Here is a 20793-nt window from a genome sequence, read left to right on the forward strand (position 1 = left end):
ATTTTCCATAATTGATGGAGTACATTAGTTAATGTAGGCTCCGTATGACCTTGATGATATGGTTTCTGCACTTGTTGATGGTCTTTGCTTTCATTAGTCAGTAGTCTAAGTATGGGTACACGTGTATTCCCTTTTGTCTGAGGTGTGCTGTGACCACAGCTAAACATTTTGTGAACACTTGTGTAGGTGATTTTATCTTGAATGGTAGTACCTTGAATTGGTAGTGTCTCCTGTTCACTACGAACCTGAGGAATTGCTTGTGCCATTTGTTTACTAGTTTGTGTTGTTTACTAGTATGAGCAGATACGCATCCTCGAGGTCTATGGTTGCCATGTAGTCTCCTTTCCCTTTAAAGGGATAACTTCTTCTAGCGCCGTCATCATGAATCTTAGAGTCTTTATGAATTTGCTTAGGGATCTCAAGTCCAGGACTGGTGTTAAGGTCTTTCTGGTTTTGGTACCAGAAAACTGTTTGAGTACTTCCTGTTGAGTCTTTGGTTCAGGGGTACCATCTCTCTAGCTTGTTTGCTAGCTAGGTTTTCCACATCCTCTTGTAGTCATTGTTAATCTACTTTTATCTTCTTCATTTTTGGTGGTGGTGTTATTGGTAACTAGGTTAACTCAATGCAGTAGCCATATTTTATTATATTTAGTATCCATTTATCGGAAGTGATCTTTTCCCATGCCTTCAGGAATCCTCTAATTCTTTTACTACGGTTCATGCCTTCCCGGATTGGTCCCCATATACCGTAGGGCTCCCATGGCTTTGTCGGTTTAGTTATCTGTTTTCATGCACTGGAGTGCTTTGTCTATTCCCTCTCCCTATAGACTGTTCCCTGTAAAAGGCATGTTGATTATAGCTGGCTGGATCTCCTGTTTAAATCCTGAGATTCTCAGCCAAGCGTGTCTGCGGAATGTGATGGATGCGCAGAGCTATCTACTGCAGTGCCCTCTGGGTCCAGCGCAGATTACATGCACGTATTAGACTGTCTTGTTCTTGTGTAATACTGTACTTGCCCTCTTCTTGTACTTCTCTAACTGGTGATCCACGAGAACCTCCATTTTGTCCCACTGTTGGTGGGCATGTCTCTTTATCTGGGCATTCGAGTATGCTATCCACTATTGTGTCACTACTGATCCTTCAATGTCTCGGCCTACCATGTCAAATCTCTTACTTTCTCATTAAGGAGGTAGTCCAGTAGACGTGGGGGTGTTTGCTTTCTTGCATGCCATTGCCATGATGAGAGAATCAGCTAGCAGGTTTCCCCTGATGTAGGGTGGATCCTTGGACAAGAAGCAGTGCTCTCTACCCTTGGTGTTACGGCATTAGATGCAGCTGGCTCTTTAAATGCCTCTCTGCCCTGGTCCACATTGCTGGGTAGCACAGGAAGAAATGGAGTTCTCTCCTGCTATGGTAGCAGTGTTTCAAGGAGAAAGCATGACTGACTGCTCTTCTCCCAGCTGAACTCCATAACTACGTGCAGCTCTCTTGATTACTGCGTTGTATGCAGTGATATCATGCAGTGGCGATGGCTTAAATGGATAAGATTCCCCCTGTTTATCGGACGAGTCCGCATAAGTGTCCTGTCTATCTCATTTGTGAAGGAACCGCTTGTTGTTCCTCTTCCAGTATGATGACTTTTTCTTCCATCAGCTCTTGGGTGATGGGGTTTTACTGCTCTGGTTCCTATGCTTCAGCATGTTTCTTTATTGGAATCCTGGATCTCTGAAGGAAAGTGTTGAAGTCCCTTTTTTTCTTGATTAGGGCCTTTGAGTTCAGCCTTAAGATACATCCTCTTTCACTCTACCTCAAACTATTTTATTTCAGCATCAAGTTTGGTTCCTTCTCCATATTTCAATGTCAATGGCTAAAATTTTGGTGCTAAGCTCGAGTGTTTGGTTGCTTCTGCAACCTTTTGCGTCAATGCAGAGTAGCTTTTTGGGGTCCCGGGCAATGTCTTTGCGGACGTCGTTGAGCTGTGTTTTGCGGTCTCCCTCCCATGCCTATAAACCACTGTTGAGGCAGGTTTTGAGGACTGCCCCCCCCCCCCCAAAAAAAAAGACTACAAGGAGACTATTCAACACCCAATCGCTAGACAGCAAAATAATGCATAGCATGTGAATCCAGAAAAGATGCACACTGCAAAACTAGTACTTTTTTAAATATGCTAAATGGATATAACTTCTTTTTTAGATTATTTTAAACCCTACTCATGAAGTACTCTGTATGTGAAGTGCAGTGCAGATTTGGTTTGCACACATAGGCATCCTTTGAGAGTGGTTGGCAGGTACCTTAATCTGATTTGTGCTCTAGCTGTAACACTTTTGATGAAACTGAAGAGAATGTGCTATTCTTTTGTCAAGCATACATGGGGTTAAAAATATAGCTGGATTAAACCTCTTTGCTCGCATCTGGGAGTAAGGCATTACCACAATACTTCAAGGAATTCCAAATTAGACACTAGTTTCTGGGTGGTATTTGTGATGTTGAAATTTATCCAAGCAATCTGGTGTATGACAACAAAAGCACAAGTTATTTATCTTCGGTAAAGATGCATCTGGTAGAAACTATTCTAGCCGCAGATTCCTTAACGTAGAATTATCCCCAGGCGTAAGACTGGATCCGGAAAATGTTCTTTGCCACAGCATCTCTGCGTGCCGGTGGAAGGGGGTACCACGTGACTCTGCCCTGACGTTGTCAGTGAGCGTGACATGAGCAAGGTCACATAAGCCCCAACCCGGCGCGCCAACATTCTTCGGAGAACTTTTCCGCGCCACAACGCAAGGAGACGTTGAATGGCAGAGTCTGCGTGAGTGTTAAACAAAAGAACCCCATCAAAGGGCAGGTCAACCAGACGCTCCCTGATATTCTCAGGAAAAAACCTATCCTGCAACCAAGCGTGGCAACGGAGAGTCACAGAACTGGCCATAGCACGGTAGAGAGCATCAGCAACATCCAAGGCCGCACAGAGAATAAACACGGCCGAACCCTGACCATCTAACACATGGTGCCGTAGATCAGCACGGGCACCTTCGTGGGAGACGTGAGACAGAGGGGACTCGACAGAATCCCACAGGCTGGAGGTAGCCCTGGCCAACACACAAAGTGTATTGAGCCTCGCAAAGCAACACTGGAGGTAGCGACGAGGTTACGCCCCCATGAATCCAACCACTAGGCCTCACTTGAAGGAGGAAACACCACCAAATGCAAGGAAAGAAAAGCAGTCTGCAGAAGAAAGGCCTTGAGTAGAAGGGTGGAAGGAAAGGGGGGGCACTGCTCCAAAGATTGGAGACTGGAAGTGAGCTGTGGATTGATGCCAACAGGCTGAAAAAGTTATTTACCAAAGCAGAGGCTGCCCCCGGAAGTAGGTAAAGATATGGACTGCTTGGATGCAGTATACAATTCAGCAATAAGTGGAATTGGGGAGGGGTGTAGGTATGTAATTTAGAGCTTAAAGTGGATAATCTCCTTTTCCTATTACTTCCTTTTCTGTATGTGATCTTTTTATAGATGGATCCCCTGATATACTGCATACCATACTTCACCCTGTATTTGTGCTATACTGAAAGGTGTAAGAAGCAATGGTTTAATAAAAAGAATGTTAAAAACAAATCTGGCACAAAATATGAAGAAATCTAACCTTAACATCTCAGTCACTAAGTTCAATACTACTGAAATACTAATAGCAATGAAAAAGCATGTAGGCCATCCAAAGATCGACTTAACAACTAAACACCAACATTTTGACTTAGTACTGTAAACCAGAAATGTTGGTTCATCAGCTGCCCGGTGTTAACCAATCAAGCATCCTTAGATCTTTTCCTAGCATGCTAACACTTGGCAGTAGGAGCACATGAAAATAAAGAATGCATATATCTCTAAGTCAGTGGTAAGACTGATAGATGATACAAGTGTGACTAACAGAAAACAGAAGGGTAGTACAGAAATCTGCAGGCGGATGGAGATACAAGGTCAGGAAAGGACAATGGCATTTAAAGAGAAAAGGAGCAAGAGATTAGGAAAGTGTAGCTAAGTGTAAAGGAAGCAACATGATAGGTGACAGAAGAAATATGGTGTAATAAGAGGGGCAAAGGATGGGATCATTGGGAGCTATAAATCATTTTTTGTTACCGTTAAACTTTAGCGTATATTTCAGACACCTATAAATAGTGCTTTCTTTGGCCAAGATGCCCTTATACCAGCTATGCTAGATTAGCACATTCTAACCCTCTCCATGTCGGTTACAGAAAAAATATATTTTGTTGTTAGGTAGCAGTGACAAAGCAGCAGCCACATTTTGTTTGCAAAAAACTCTCAAGATGGACACACCCTGACCACCTTAAAGTACGTCTATCTGTGGACATCAGAGTTGACTTATTGACCCTAACACCTCAATAGTGAAACTCTACCCACCCACTACTCAATGAATCTCAGGAAACCAGACTTTAAAAAGGTACACTTTGCCAACATTTGTACAGTTAAATCACCTGTCATTCAAAAAACTTGAAAGTGCACCTCTTTGAACCACAATACTTTCACCTATTTGATCAAGAAGCATCCATTAGATAAGCCCTTTACAGATCTCATTTATTAAATCACTTGCCCATCTACTTTTTTAAAGATGGCTTTGAGAAAGAAGTAAAAGGTATCTTACCGTACTGCTGGACTAGAAGGTCTCATGGCATCAGCAGTCTGTCCCACAGGGACCGAAGGCACCACAGGCCTCGACGACGGACACATGTACTCTGTATCCTCATCACTATCTGAATGGTCTCCAGCTTGCAGTTGTGGCACTGGAAGTGGCCTGAGTGGAAGGAGAAGGTGGTGTTGGTAAGAGCAGAGAGTCAGGATGGACCGTTCGACATAAGTAAACATAAGCACTCAGCATAGAGTTTACAGATGGCAAGTAGCATTTACCACAGAAAAATCGAAATTAAACCCCTAGCTGCTGAGGCTTCCAACCTCAGCCCCATCCCTGTGTTGAACACTTAAAAAATATATATATATTTCTTGCACTTCGGGCTTAGGTCTTCAGAACTTTTTACCCCCCAAATAAGATATTCAGACCAAATTTGCGCTCTTTACACCACATTGAAGATTCTAAAAGGTACCATGGGTTTCTTTGTAGACTCCCCTAGAAGGAATCAAGAATGTAGTCAAAATACTGCAACATTTTGGATATGTTTGAGTAAATGGCAAAAACGTGCTGTGCAAGAAAGCAAAAGTTTGGCCCCAAAATATGAAACCAACAAGTTATTTACCTTCAGTTACGCTTTTTCCGGTAGATACAGTATCTGCCTGTGGATTCCTCATCTTATGAATATCCCCTGCGCCAGCATTCCGCAGAAACTTTTTTCCTAGCTCTGCACACAGACAAAGACATCACAATGCCACAGCTCCGCTCACGACTCTGCATGACTTCTCCGGAGCCATAAGAGAGCTTCGTCGGCATGATGACGTCAGTTCCACCCATTTTTTCCGTGCCTCCGAGGCGAAAGGGTGAACAGACAACAGGTGCAATAAACACACAGTGTATAATCAAAAGGAAAGCCGAAGAGCAAAAGCATTTCCTATTATCACAAAATGATACATCAATATCAAACAATCATGGTAAATAAAAACACCTTTAAGGTATAGAAGGATGGACATCAGGGAGGAGGCTGGGTCAGTGAGGAATCCACAGGAGAATACTGTATCCACCAGAAAAAGCGTTACCGAAGATAAGTAACTTGTTCTTCTGATGGATACATCTGCCCGCAAATCCAGAAAGTAGATTTATAGCAACCTTTCCTCTGGAGACCAAAGAACTTTGACCTCCAGATCCTTCAGAAGAGCACCCCACCCTATTGTGGAGGCATCCGTGATCACTGTGGCCACTGGAGGAGGAGACTGAAAGGGCTTCCCTTGAGCCAGGTAGCCCTGCGCACTCCACGAGATCTCCAAGGTGTGTTGATACCACTGCCTGCGGAGGCACCACTGGAGTGCACTTATGTGCCAGCGCGCATGACTGACCAACAGAATGCAGGAAGCAAACAGACCGAGCAGGCGAAGGACCTTCAGGACCGGAACAGCAGCTCCATTGTGAAACAAAGGAATCATCTCCTTAATTTCAAGAATTCTTTGAGGGGGAGGAAAAGCTCAACACAGTACTATCCAGTACTGCCCCTATGAACAGGTTGCGCTGAAAGGGCACCATGTGAGATTTAGGCACATTTATTGAAAAGCCAAAGTTGAACAACAGAAAAGTTGTTACATGAAGATGATAAAACACCATCTCTGGCGTCTCCGCTTTGAGCAGCCAGTCGTCCAGATAAGGGAACACTGGAATCCCGACCTTCTGAGATGAGCTGCCACCACTGCAATTACCTTTGTGAAGCCTTGAGGTGCAGTAGTAAGACCAAACGGCAGGACCGCAAACTGGTAGTGCTGCTACCCCACTGTAAAACAGAGATACTTCCTGTGCGACTTCAGGATGGGGATGTGAAAATATACATCCTGTAAATCGATCGACACTAACCAGTCCTCTTGCTGCAGCGCCAAAAGAACCTGTGCAAGTGTCAGCATCTTGAATTTCTCCTGCCTGAGGTAAAAATTCAAGATGGTGAGGTCCAGGATCGGACGTAACCTGCCGTCCTTCTTGAGGATCAGGAAATACCGGGAGTAGCATCCCTGACCCTTCTCCTGCTCCGGGACCCCCTTTATCCCACCTTTCTGTAACAGCACAAGGACTTCCTTCTGCAGGAGAATTAAACGGTCCTCTGGACAAGAACCTTGGAAAGGAGGGTAAGGTGGAGGAAATTCCTGAAAGGGAAGGGCGTACCCATTCTCTACAAGGTTTAAAACCCAAAGGTTTGACGTGACCCATTTCCAATCCTGTAGAAAATTAGATAACCGACCCCCTACAGGGATTACATGATCCAGGATGGGGGATCTAGGACTGCTTTCCTGCATTACCAGGGGGAGCAGGGGAGGTAGAAGAGGAGAAGGAGGGATTGCGGGTAGACCCACGTTGGCGACCCTTGGCTCTTCCTCTATAGGACTTATAGAGCGGATTTTGCTGCTGCTGAGGTTGTCGCAAGCCACGAAAGGAAGACCTTCCAAATCTGTGATATTTTCTATATCCAAACCCTCTTGACTGGGTTTGCAGTCCCAAAGACTGCGCCGTAGTTCTGCAGTCTTTAAACATTTGAAGGGCAGAATCCACCTTCTACCCGAAAAGTTTCGACCTATCAAAAGGCAAATCAACCAGAGTTGCTTGAACATCCGGGGAAAAACCAGACGGTTTATGCCAGGCTTGCCTCCTGGGAGCAATAGAAGAACCCATAACTCTGGCCACTGAATCTGCCGTATCTAGGCCAGATTGAATAACCTGTCTATCAGCAGCCTGAGCATCTGTAAGAACCTTCATAAAATTTCCCCTCTCTTCATTAGGCAACTTGGGTACCAATTACTTTGCCGAGTCCATCAAGGCATGAATATCACAGCCCAACAAATGGGTAGCATTGGTACATTTAAGAGCCATGCTTGAAGATGAAGACTTTTAGCGGACTTCTCCAGCTTTTTAAAGTCCCTGTCAGCAGGAGCCTGGGGAAAAGCACGGGAAGACTGTTTAGAGCAGGACGCCTGCACAACCGAACTTTCTGGAGAAGGATGAAATGACAAAGGATCCCCTGGAGCAGTCCTATACCTTCTTGCCACCGACTTAAAGACACTACAGGAGAATATAGTGGTTATTCTCTAGAATAGGCTCAGTCAAGGCTTCATTAAAAGGTAACAAAGGTTCAACTATTGATGAAGATGAATGTAGAACAAAGCGATACCAAAGATGGATGATGGACGGAGCGCTAGAGAAAATCAAACACTCACCCCCAGTCAACTGATTTGGGTTTAATCTAGGATGCTTGATTCCGGTCCAGGGAAGACATGGTTTGGCAGTTCGGGCTTAACTGTTCCCATGAGGCACAGGGTCAAGACTGATTTGCATATGGCCATGTCTGAACTGGGGTGGGGTGGTGAGAAAAATAATGATGGATTAAACCCAGATCTGTGACTGGGGGTGAATGTTTTGCCAATGTGCAACATTCCGTCCTTCATCTTATGTGTTTTGGTGAATGTAGAACCTCAGTGAGCAAATTCGGCCTATACTCAGCAGTTGGTAACAGTCCAAAAGCTGTGCCGACATTCTTATTTAAGTATGGTATGGAGCTACCTCTTGAGGCGGAGAAGCCCTTGTGGATGAATGTTCCAACTCAGGAGAAGTGTCCAGTCCACTTGCGTCCTGTATGCCTTCAAAATCATCCACGGGTTCCTCTATTTCACCTTCTTCAACCTCCTGCCTTTGATACTGCTCTTCCTCAAGCAGTATCTGCGCCTCTCTCCTCGATCTAATTCTAGGAATCTGTGTCGGCGGCGCCACACACTGCGTAGACATCTCTGGAACCGGCGTCGAAGAAGGTTCCGAAGGCGGAATCGGACACATACGAAGCCGAGAGGAAGGTCTAACAGACGGCACCAGGGACTCCATGAACGGCATCGAAACCCTCGGAGCCGGAAACTGCCATTACGGTGCCGTCGGAATGAATGGTACAAAGGGTGCCTGGGCATAGTGCTGTGGCACACCCAAGATGAAGGTCAGCGGACCCACAGGACCTGAAGGAGCTCCGGAGAGGAAAGCTGCCTTAGCAAAAACTCTATACATAGCATTCAAAAAAAGAGTAGGATCCAATCTTTGAGTTGGAAATTGAAGAAATGGATTTGGCCCAGAACCCAAAAGAGGAACCTCCAGAATAGGAACAGCTGGGTCCACCGGAGCCACAGGATTGACCTTTTGCACAGGAGAAGCAGGAGTCTAAACAATCTGGAATGGTAACTCTCCCGAATCTGGCAAACCCCTTGGCGCCGGAGATTGCGCCAGAGTGCCTTTAGACGAAGGAGATCTCTCCGGACTCACTCGAGAAGGTGAAGGAGACAAGTTATTTTGGCGAAGTCGAGGGGCAGGCGAAGGAGACCTCGAAGCCTTACCCTTCGACGAGCGGAGCCGAGATCCATGTCTTCTCTTCGTGTTTCCTCGACTTCGACGAGTGCGAAGCAGACGACTTCGACTTAGCCATTTTTCAACCTCTTCCTTCTGCGCCTTAGCCATAAAGAGCTTTGCTTCCCGTTCCTTAAGAGCCTTAGGATTCATCTTCCTGCAGCTGGAACAATCCTCCACGTCGTGATCAGATGACAAACACCATAAACAGTCTTCATGGGGGTCAGTGATGGACATGAGACCCCCACACTCTCTGCACGGCTTGAATGCAGACTTCCTCAAAGACTACATCCTAAAAGCAACAGTTTAAAGAAGAATCTCACTACAAAGTATCTCAACACTATGGAGAGAGCCAGAAAACCATTACACTTTGGCACGGAAAAAAGGGAACTGACGTCATCACGCAGACGAGGCTCTCTTACGGCTCCGGTGACGTCATGCGGAGTCGTGAGCGGAGACGTGGCATTGTGATGTCCTCGTCGGCGTGCAGAGCTAGGAAAAAAAGTTTCTGCGGAATGCTGGCGCAGGGGATATTCATAAGGTGAGGAAACCACAGGCAGATGTATCCATCAAAAAGAAAGGTTTGCTGCACTAAGATAATCTTCCCAGCTTTCTGGAGCAAGCAGAGTTGAAAATAATCTATTTAACTACAGTTTGTGCCTTTTTCTAAATAATAATCAATTTTTCCTTTTGTTTGTGCTTTCTACATACTCGCAATTTGTTGAGGAAATAGTTATGGAAGCCTAGGGTGACCCAAAAAAGCTATACATTTTTAAAAAGTAGACAAACTTTGGAACTCTGCAACGGTTCGTTTGTGTAGATTGCTCATGGTTTCTGCAAAGAAATTAATGATGGAAATCAAGAGATACCTTCCAAGATTATCGTTTAATATCTGGCTCCCTAATCCCAAATTGATGCATGGTGACTTCTCCTTCCCATGCTTATAATATGGCATAGGACAGGAAAGCTGAAGATGAGCGATTCAAGCAAAAGTCAGCGATTTTCAATCATAACCAATAATGGTAGTTACAGTCATGGCCTGAATGGCTAGAATGCCATTTTGCATTCTCGCATTAGGCGGCATGGAGCTTCTTTCAGAGGAGAATGACCTTCAAACACTCAATCATACTCACAAGGCACATTCACAGAGACCTCCTGCAGTATGGGGCTGGTTTCACGAGTTTTTGATCAGCTGATTTTGGTTTCCAGTCCAGCTATGGTCAGAAAGGAGGAGTATATGCCATTTGGCTAATATTGCCAGGACCTAGACTCTCATGTAAGAAATGTCCCAGAGAAAAAGGTAATTGACAATGTGTTTAAATAGGCTTACTGAGGACGTGTTCCTTCCGTAGCGCTGTTTGGAGAAAAGCAGGACTCTTGGAGTTTAAAGTAAATGTTTAGTCCTTTGTGAGATAAGATTACATACTGTATGTTGTATATGAACTAGATTCAGTGTAAAAGAAAATAACTCTTTGAAGTTAGAACATAAATTAAAGCAGATGCAATGTTCCCTCTGAAATTGTGTACCTCGGGCTCAAAATGATGATCTAACAGTAAGCTGTTAGAGCTGGTAACATCCAAAAAGCCAGCCCTCCAGGCATAGAAACCTGTAGCATGGAGATGTAAGTTTCCTTAACTCTGTCAAACCAAAAGAATAAGTTGTAATAGGAACAGGAGCACATATTTGAAATGTCAAGACCACACTGCCGTTAAGAGCAGCCCGAACTGCATGCCAATGTTGAGAACATGGACCTATGGTAGGTTCTTAACATCATACCCTAAGACTTAATGTAGCACTACAAAAAACGAGGTGTGACACAGAAGACAGATGTTTCATGTGAGCATTGAAGCAGAGGTTTGTTTCATAATGCAGTATTCTCTCAATCTTTGTAACAGATTAAGGAAGTTCTTTTGTAAATTCCATGCATGGTCTCTCTCCACGTGGTACAACTTGACCACCAAATTCTCCAGTCCCCCCAACTTAGCCTCGCCCAGTCAGTGCATTTCAGGCCCCTGAGGAATGTTTGTGATTACCCATGTTCTAGTCAAACCAGAAAAGCTGACAGGTGTAAAGGTCATAAGATGTTTAGCCAAAGAGGGCTACTAAATTCAAGGCACAATTGGGGTTAAATGTTCAACAATATTTTAAAACACCTTAATAAACTACTACCCTATGGATGGTACATAAACCAGCAACCTAACCACGAGGCTCTAGGCTTGTCCTCGTTAAGCTGATTTTATTTAAATGTCCAGCTGTAAAAGATGGCAGCGTTAAAGATTTAAAGAACTGCAGCTCCATATGTCCATGTTGAGCAAGAATGAACACTGCTCATTGCGATCTTACAAATTATTTTCATCAGCAATCAAATTAACATTTTAGCAGAACATCTAGTCCTACAGAACAACTTTGCCACAGCACATGCCCTCAAGCCCGCTTCCCACTTCTATCACAACAAACGGCTATCAAAAAGATAAACTAAAGCAGAAATTAAGGTACCTGGAAGCCAGAGCATACAAGGCATTGGCTGAGGATGAAGGTTTGACTTTGGGATGCTCAATGTCTGAAACCAAGGATGGCGTGCTGCTCATGTTCTAAAGAAAAAAAACGCGACATTAGAACAGGCGTAAGCACATCTATAAGTGGATGTTAACACAGATGAATTTGTTTGCCTTGAGGAGTTGTAAAACTTTGTTTGGTAAACTAACACAATTGTCAAAATCTTTGTGAGGTTTGAGAAGATACACAAATTTTGAAATGAGGCAAAATATTATGCACAACGAAGGGATCTGTGGAAAAAAAATTGACAATATGTTTTTATTTAACTGTTATAATAGTTAGAGCAACGAACTTGAAGATTTAAATGTGGAGTCATATTCCGCAATCTAGTGGGTGCAGAAATCTCATTTTACAAAAGATCTTTATCTTTTCAGACACCGACCCTAGCAGCCTGTGACTCAAGTTTTGTATAAGCCCACAATTGCAGGGTATGCAATTTCGATGATCAGATTTTTTTCTGCCTTATTACTTTTTCTGTAGCCCTATAATTACTTTATTTGGAGCAAATCACTGTCCGTCGATGGGTGGTGGATCACTCCTTAAAAGATTAGAGTTATAAAGCTTTTGTTACGGGGACGTAAATAGTTTATTTTTGAGCATACACCTATTCTAGATTCACATGCTGTGAATAACTATAATTAGAGGCACAAACCTCAGGGAGGAAGGTCATATTGTGGTTGGTAGGGAATGGTTCAATACCTTCAGCGTCTCTTGTGCCTCATTGCTGAACTATTCTATCACATACTTATTCCTCACTGCTGGACTGATCATTCACAACATTGGTTTGTGAACCGATTACAATGTGGTTGTAATTTTATGGTCTCATTCACAAAGTATTCAAGTGTATTTCTCTATTACATACTATAATGAACCCCTGGCTACATTTTCAAAATCTTCAAGGAAGCAAAATATTTGGATGGTTTGTAAAACCCAGATGCTAAAATGGACACGGAAAATGCTACTTACCAGTATGCATCTGTTCTAGGCATGTAGAGCTGCAGAGTTTTACAATATGCATAGATTGCCACCTAGTGTTGGGCCCGGATGTTTGCAGTTTGTTTTGTAGAAAAGTCTTTGGAAGTCACGGGATAGGCGACTTCTCCTTTGGATGATACTGCGCATGGTCCTTGGCTCCATCCCCAGATTGTTTTTCACCAATAGGGAAGTGATGGAGCTGTATAAGAGATAGTGATGTCCATGTGATATGTATCTAATTAAGATAATACTGGAACAGATAAAGGTAGCCAGGTAGGCGGGTGGGCATGTGCAACTCTGCAGCTCTAAATGCCAAGATCAGATGCATACTGGTAAGTAGCATTTTCCGTTCGAGCATATCAGCTGCTGATTGCACACTATGCATATATTACATAGCGATTCCCACATCTAGCGGCGACCACCCGTATCTGTTGCAGTCATTTGAAACAGAGTTTTTAGTACAGTCTGGCCCACAGTGGCTTGTTTAGTTTGCACATCTACACAGTAATGCTTTGTGAATGTGTGCGGTGTACACCATGTGGCTGCTTTGCATATGACATCTAGGGGAATGTTCCGTAAGAATGCCATTGAAGCCCCTATTTTCCTGGTAGAATGGGCTTTTGGTGAGATTGTTAATGTGCGTTTGGCTTTTTGAGAACATATTTGTATACATTTAAAAACCCACCTAGCGATCCCTGACTTTGAGATGGGATTGCCTTTATGTGGAGGTGAGAAAGACACAAAAGTTGTTTTGTCTTACGAAAAGTTTGTGTCCTTTCAATGTAGTACAGTAATGCTCTTTTGACATCTAAAGTGTGTAGAGCTCTTTCTGCGACTGTTTGAGGCTGGAAGAAAAATACGGGCAGCTCAACAGATTGATTTAGATGAAAAGTAGAAATGACTTTTGGAAGGAATTTTGGATTAGTACGAAGAACCACTTTTTTATGATGCATTTGCAGAAAGGGTTCTTGAATGGTAAATGCTTGTAGTTCACTAACCCTTCTGAGAGACGTAATGGCTACTAGGAAAGCTACTTTCCAGGTTAGAAATTGCAATTCACATTTATGTAATGGTTCGAAGGGAGGTCATATTAACCTTGTGAGAACCACATTTAGATTCCACACTGGTGCGGGTGGTGTTCTGGGAGGAATTATTCTTTGGAGTCCTTCCATGAAAGGTTTAATAGCTGGCACTCTAAAAAGATATAGATGTAGTCTATTTTGCAAGTATGCTGCAAAAGCTGCCAGGTGCAACCTGATAGATGTGTAGGCTAAGTTACACTTTTGAAGGTGCAATAAATATCCAATGATGTGTTGAATAGACACGTCTAAAGGATTAATTTGGTTGTTTTGGCAGTATATGACAAACCTTTTCCACTTAGCAGCGTAACATGCTCTAGTGGTGGGGCGTCTAGCTTCTTTGATAACGTTCATACATTCTGGGGGAAGGTTGAGGTAACCAAACTATGACCTCAGGAGCCAGATCGCTAGGTTGAGCTGAGCGGGGTCCGAGTGTCTGATCTCTCCATGGTTCTGCGTTAATAGGCGTGGAGATAGGTTTAGTTTTTGATGTGGTACTACAGACATCTGCAACAGCGTGGTGTACCACAGTTGTCTGGCCCAAGTTGGAGCGATTAGGATGAGCGTTAGGTAATGTTGCTGAAGTTTGCGTACCACTAATGGAATTAGTGGGAGAGGAGGAAAAGCGTACTCAAATAGTTTTGACCAGTTCATCCATATCGCATTGCCTTTGGACAATGGGTGTGGGTATCTGGTGGCAAAGTTTGGGCATTTCGTGTTTTCGTGGGTGGCAAAGAGGTCTATTTGAGGTTGTCCCCACATTTGAAAGAACGGATGAAGAACTTGTGGATGAAGTTCCCATTCGTGGATTTGCTGAGTTTGTCGACTTAGCAGATCTGCAATAGTGTTTAGTACTCCTGGGACGTGTTGGGCTACTAGGAAGATCTTTAGTGGTATAGCCCATATCCATATCTGCTGTGCTAACTGAGAGAGCTGCAGAGAGTGTATCCCTCCTTGTTTGTATATGCAGTACATAGCTGTCATATTGTCTGTGCGGACTAGGACAGCTGTGCCGGATACTTGAGTTTGAAAAGCTTTTAGGGCTAGAAACACAGCTAGTAACTCTAGGTGGTTGATGTGGAGTAGCTTTTGTTGCGGTGTCCACCTGCCTTGCATGGTGTGATGCAGGAGGTGAGCTCCCCAGCCGGAGAGCGATGCGTCCGCTGTTAAGACTACTTGAGGAACTGGCTCTAGAAACTGTTGCCCTTTGGAAATGTTTTTGGTGTTCCACCATTGCAGAGAACGATGAGTCCGACCGTCTACCAACACTAGGTCTGTTAGTTGACCTTGAGCCTGGCTCCATTGGTGTGCTAGGCACTCTTGAAGTGGACGCATTTGCAATCTTGCGTGAGGGACTACAAATATGCAAGATGCCATCATTCCTATGAGCTGCATGAACACTCGAGCTGATAGTGAGTGTTGCGGCTTTTATTTTGTTAGAAGAGGTTGTACGCTTGTTATCCTTGCTGGAGAGGGATATGCTAGTGTTAACTGGGTGTTTATTGTAGCGCCGAGATACTGTTGTATACATGTGAGGGTTGTAGATGCGACTTGGTGTGATTTACTGTGAATCCCAAGTCGTGAAGCAGTTGAATGGTAGCGTGAGTGTTGTACAAACTGGCTGTATGAGCTGGCTTTTATGAGCCAGTCGTCCAGATATGGGAAGACATGAATGTGTTGTCTTCTTAAGTGTTCTGCTACTACTGCTAGGCATTTGGTAAACACCCTTGGCGCTGTTGTGACTCCGAATGGGAGCACTTTGAACTGGTAGTGCTGCCCGTCAAGCACAAATCTGAGGTATTTTCTGTGCGCTGCATGGATGGGAATATGGAAGTAGGCGTCGTTGAGATCTAGGGTGGCAAGGAAGTCGTTTAGTACCAGTAGTGGAAGGACCTGTTGAAGTGTTACCATATGAAAATGGTCCGACTGAATGTAAACGTTTAGAGGTCTGAGGTCTAGGATCGGTCTTAGAGATCCATCCTTTTTCGGTATTAGGAAATAGTGAGTATACTCCTCTGTTTTTCTAGTGCTCTGGAACTATTTCTATTGCATTTTTCTGCAGGAGGGATATTACCTCTTGTCTGAGCAATGTTAAATGTTCCTGTGACATTGGACGCTGCTTGGGTGGTATGTTTGGGGGGGGGTAGATTTTAGTTCCAGACAGTAACCTAATTGAATAATTTGTAACACCCACCTGTCTGATGTGATGTTTTCCCAGGCTGGCAGGTATTGTTAAAGCCTTCCTCCGACAGGAGTGGAGTGGGGCGGGGAAGGGGAAGGGAGTCATTGGGCAGGGGTGGAGGTAGAGCGGGAATTGTTATTTTTAACTCTGCCTCTGTACCCACCCCTTTGGTAGCCCTTGCTGTGAGTGGATTGTGTGGGGCCTTTGTATGAGGCAGAGGCTGTGTTTGAGGAATAGGCTCTGGTGCCCCCTCTATAGGATGAGCGACGAAATGAACATCTGGGAGCCTGCGACTGCAGGGCTCCCATAGATTTTGCAGTGTCTGTATCTTTATTAATTTTTTCAAGAGATACATCCACATTCGGTCCAAATAGGTGTTGCTCATCGAAAGGTTGATTAAGAATGGCAGTTTGTACCTCAGGTTTGAATCCCAATATACGTAACCTGGCATGTCTGCGTAGTAAGACGCTGGTGTTAACTGCTCTAGACGCAGTATCCGCTGCGTCAAGGGCACATCTGATAGAGGTATTTGTAATGTTTTTACCCTTAGATGAGTTCATGTGCCCTATACCTGTACCTATCAGGGAAGTGTCTAATTGACTCTAATTAGTCATAATGTGCTCTATCATATCTGGCTACCAATGCCTGTGTGTTGGCAATACGCCACAGGTTTGCTGCTTGAGACGCAGTTCTTTTCCCTGATGTGATAAGAAGCTTAGACTCTATCTGGTGGGGCAGCATCACCTGATGTTTGCGAGTTTGCTCTCTTGCGTGCGTTAGAAACTACAAGTGAGTCTAGTGGTACTGGCCCCTTAATGTATGCTGGGTCTTAAGGGGCAGCTTTATATTTCTTCTCTATACGAGAAATAATGATTCTAGTTCTGACTGGATCTTTAAAGACTTCAGAAGCGTGTTTAATTACTCCTTTGAGCACTGGTAAGATGGATGCTGACCTTTGTGCATTATCAAAGGTATCCATCAGGAAGTCTTCGTCTACAGGGTCTGTATGTATGTCTACCCCGTGATATTGTGCAGCCCTGTGTATCAATTCGTTAAACCCTATAGTGTCTTCTGGTGGGAAAGGCCGTGAGGGGTATAAGTCATCCTGATGTATGTATTGTGTATGTATTGGCATTTATATACAGACCCTCCAGCTTATCGCGATTTCGCGATTTGCAAAACAATCGCGAAATCGGCCGATTTGGTGAAATGCCGCGATATTTGGGCAAAAGCCCGCGAAATTTGCAGTTTCCGCCGTCTCCGCCGTTTTCTGCCCGTTTCTGCTTTAAAATTCAGCCCCATGCGCACCCATTTTCCCTTCCCCAGGATTTCGCGGCGAGAGAAGGAGCGAGAGGAGGTCGAGGACGGCGGCCGAGAGAGGGAGAAGACCACGGCGGCCGAGAGAGGGAGAAGACCAGCAAGAAGCGGCAGCGACACACACACGAAGCCTCTTCCTCTTCTCCAGAGACCAGGGAAGCGGACTTGGAGCAGGAGAACAGCCGGCCGGCGAACACAGACGTCCCTGCCAGGATCGCGTTAGCAGGGAACAAGAAACTGTTCGGAAGTCATTTCCGACATATAGCAATACTAAAAATAAAAGATTAATGTCCCCCAAAGGCCCCCCGCACAGAGTGCAGAGTTTTGTCGACTGAAAAGATAAAATACGCTGAAGGATCACAGAGAACATAAAGCATACTGACAGTAATTTACGCACACCTCAAGCTAAACCAAACTCCCCCTTTCAGTTGTAGATGTTTTATTACTCAGGTCGAAGGTACACATTATATGGACATGAGAGGGGTGAACTGGCCCAGTACATGTGACCTGCGTACCACACACATACACTTATAAGTTAATTGAGCTTAAGAGTGTATTATTAAACCAGTAATTTCCTTATGTAACGTCATGTTGTCTTTGGCACTAGCTGTCACATTTCAGTAGCTTGCGCGCTGACATTCTGTGGGTTTTGGGTGTAGGCTTGATATGAAAGTCCGCAGTTAGAGAGAGCCTGAGTTACACCTTCGGACGCTAACAAGAGCCACGTGCTGTGAGTCACATCCAGCAACTCATGGGACTGGAGGGTGCAAATGCTAGAGCCTCGTCTCTTCCCTGTGCACACAAACGTGACAAAAGTGAGCAAACTGCAGCGCCTCGCTAATTATAGAGATTTCTTCAAGGTCGGCGCCTTACATGGCGCTCCTTCCAACCCACTGAAATGAAAATAGTCAAAGCCTTTATTCCAGTCAACAAAGCCCGCCTCTGGCTGCCACGCGACTAAAACGATCTAGTGACTGCCAGAGCCACGGTATAAACAAGTAATAATACAGTTCCCACAGGTGCTACAAAAAACACGCTTTTACTAAGAAGCACAGTGGGGGCTTTTCTGTGAAGGAAACAATTAGAGGCGCCCGGAAGCAAAGCTTCAATGTCTCACCCTCCTACCTACCCTCTCTCTTTTTTTACGCCTCTCCATAACCCTCTGTATCTCTCGCCCCTACCTCAGTTCATATTTTTTCCCACTCTTCCAATCTCGAAATCCCCATCTTTTCCACTAATTTCCCTTCTTTTCCTTAAGCTCTCTCTCCTTCCTTTCCCACATTTCTCTCTCTAACTCCCTCTACGTCTGTCTCGTTCACTCTGTCTTTATGCATATTGTGTGTATATGTATGTGTGTGTGCGTGTTTTGTGTGTGTGTGCATATACAGACCCTCCAGCTTATCGCGGTTTTCGCAATTTGCAAAAAAACCGCGAAATCGGCCGATCTGTTGAAATGTCGCGATATTTGGACAAAAGCCCACGAAATTTGCCGTCTCCGCCGTTTTCCGCCTTAAAATCCAGCCCCATGCGCACCCATTTTCCATTCCCCAGGTTTATGCTGTTTTGTACTTTAACCTTGACTGACATGCGTTAAGGAACAATGTTTTGTATTCACAGCCTCATTCAGACAACAAGTCATTTTGCTTAAAAGTGGGTTTATGAAATGAGTGGACTTTCCCAGGCCACAACTTTACAAATTTTGCATATTCCTTAGAAAATATAGCTCTCTTGCATGACCTTTGCCTTAAAACATTGTGGATTGTAAAAACAACAGGTGATGGACAGAATGCAGAACAATGTCATACATTCACCCCAGTACAGAGATCTGGGCCAAAATCCATTGTTTTCTTGCTCACCATGCCACTCCAGTTTGAACCCAGCCATATGCAAATCAGTCTTGACCCTGAGCCCCATGGGTACAGTTCCAGCCCGAACTGCCAAGCCAAGTCCTCCCTGGACTGGAAACAAGCATCCAAGGACAGGTTTCGGGCTTTCAGCCCTCATCAGCCTGGATAGCTTAATTCCAGTGGCATGGAGAGCACGGGACTCACGTCTGAGCATACCCGTCCCACTCGCTCCGAGACCTGTCTCTGCCTCCAGCATGCCTAGTCTGAAACCTATGGGGGCTCAGAAGAACTGAACGTACATGGCCAAGATTAACATGCCTTTTAACTAAAACAAATGGGCTGAATTGTAAATAAACAAAATGTACATAGCTCCATGTTGTCAAATAACTCAAACAGTAAGATATCTGTGTTTGGTGTTGCAAAAAACCCAAAATAAAACGCCGCTAAATTTCCATTTTTGTGGCGCTAAATTTTCATTTTTGTGCCGCTAAATTTGCCAATCCATGCCGCTATATCCTGGGGGGTCTGTATATAGTGCACTACTTACCCGTAGGGTCCCAAGGCGCTTCGAACGCTGCGAAACCCTTCCTGGCTTCCCTGAGAGATGGTCCCTTAATGGGTATCTCCAGGGTGAGACCAGGCATTCCCGGCGGTCTGGTGGGGCCGTTAGTGAAGATGAGGCAAGCTAATGCCCAGAGTTGCCGAGTGTGATCGCTGATCAGAGTGGGCACTGAGGCGAGAGAATTATCGAGTCCGCTGACCCTGGTCCAGAAACCTGCCGCGCCGGGAATCGAACCCTGGTCCCGGGCCGTCCTCTGCTCTCGGGTCTGCCGCCTCTAACCAGTGAGCCACACTACTTCACTATGATGAGGGACATCTGGAGTGGTGTAATCATCCCATGGGTCAGGTGATCCTGTAGGTGTATGTGGATCAGGCATGTTACCCCCCATATCATCAGAACTATCATCCCTATGAGAGGATGCTGGGGAATGCTGTGGTATGGGAGAGTGTGGTGATGGCATAGGTGGAGGAGAAGGGGAAGGCGGTCTTAAAGGCGAGGTAGCCATGTCCTCCTTTGCATGCGGAGCTGGTTTGTCCAGTGGTCGCTTCTTTGAGGCAAAAATCAAATGTTCAGTTATTGGCTCCCTAGCCAGATTCTTTTGGGCAGGGTCTGGATCAGATAAGTCTTCTGCCGGAGGTCAATCTTTTGGTGCTGTGGAAGGTTTCGGCAACGAAGCGGCTTGCTTTGGTTTTTTGACAATGTCCTTTGTCGGGGAAGCAGGAGTCTCTCGGCTCGAAAGTTTTTTCGGCTCCGAATGTTTTTTCGGTTGCGAAGGTTTTTTCGGATCCAGTTGTTTCTTTGGATCCGATGCTTCTTTTGGTTTAGAATCCGAGGCTTTGCTTAGTTCCGACCTGGGTTTCGGTGCCGAAGGAGTTGTGGGCTTCGGCGCCAATGGTTTGGACATAGGCGTAGCCGGTGTCTGTCTTTTTCGGCGCCGGTAAGTTCGCGCCGGCACCATGCGAAGGCTGACTTGAGCCTGAGTCGCCCGAAGGCTTAATTGGCTTCTTTGCCGGGCCCGAAGGTGGGGCAGTAGAAGCGGAGTGTCGGTGTGCACCCGAGTTAGACGGCGAGGGTGTAACCTGGGTCTTCTTTGGGTGTGTCGAGGAAGGGTCGGGGTCGACGTTCTTACTTACGACCCGTTGCGCTGGAGTGACGTCCTCGACATCCGAATCTTCTTCATGTTCGGAACCGATGTTGACGTCTTGTTGTTCTGGGACGTTGACGCCTTCCTCAAAGATGTTGT

General features: G+C 45.0%; 1 protein-coding gene across 1 annotated transcript in view; it reads right to left on the bottom strand.

Annotated features, from left to right (window-relative positions):
- The window catches only part of CBL (Cbl proto-oncogene), a 364906-nt gene that overhangs the window by 22587 nt on the left and 321526 nt on the right, over positions 1-20793 (bottom strand). The window contains exons 12-13 of the mRNA XM_086956760.1: positions 11529-11623; positions 4655-4804 (exon numbers count right to left, since the gene is read on the bottom strand). Of these exons, the coding sequence (XP_086812886.1) occupies positions 4655-4804; positions 11529-11623 (245 nt within the window). The remainder of the gene's footprint in view (positions 1-4654; positions 4805-11528; positions 11624-20793) is intronic.

The sequence above is a fragment of the Lissotriton vulgaris genome, chromosome 2_1, assembly GCF_964263255.1.
Source record: "Lissotriton vulgaris chromosome 2_1, aLisVul1.2, whole genome shotgun sequence".
In the NCBI taxonomy this organism is placed as follows: Eukaryota; Metazoa; Chordata; class Amphibia; order Caudata; family Salamandridae; genus Lissotriton; species Lissotriton vulgaris.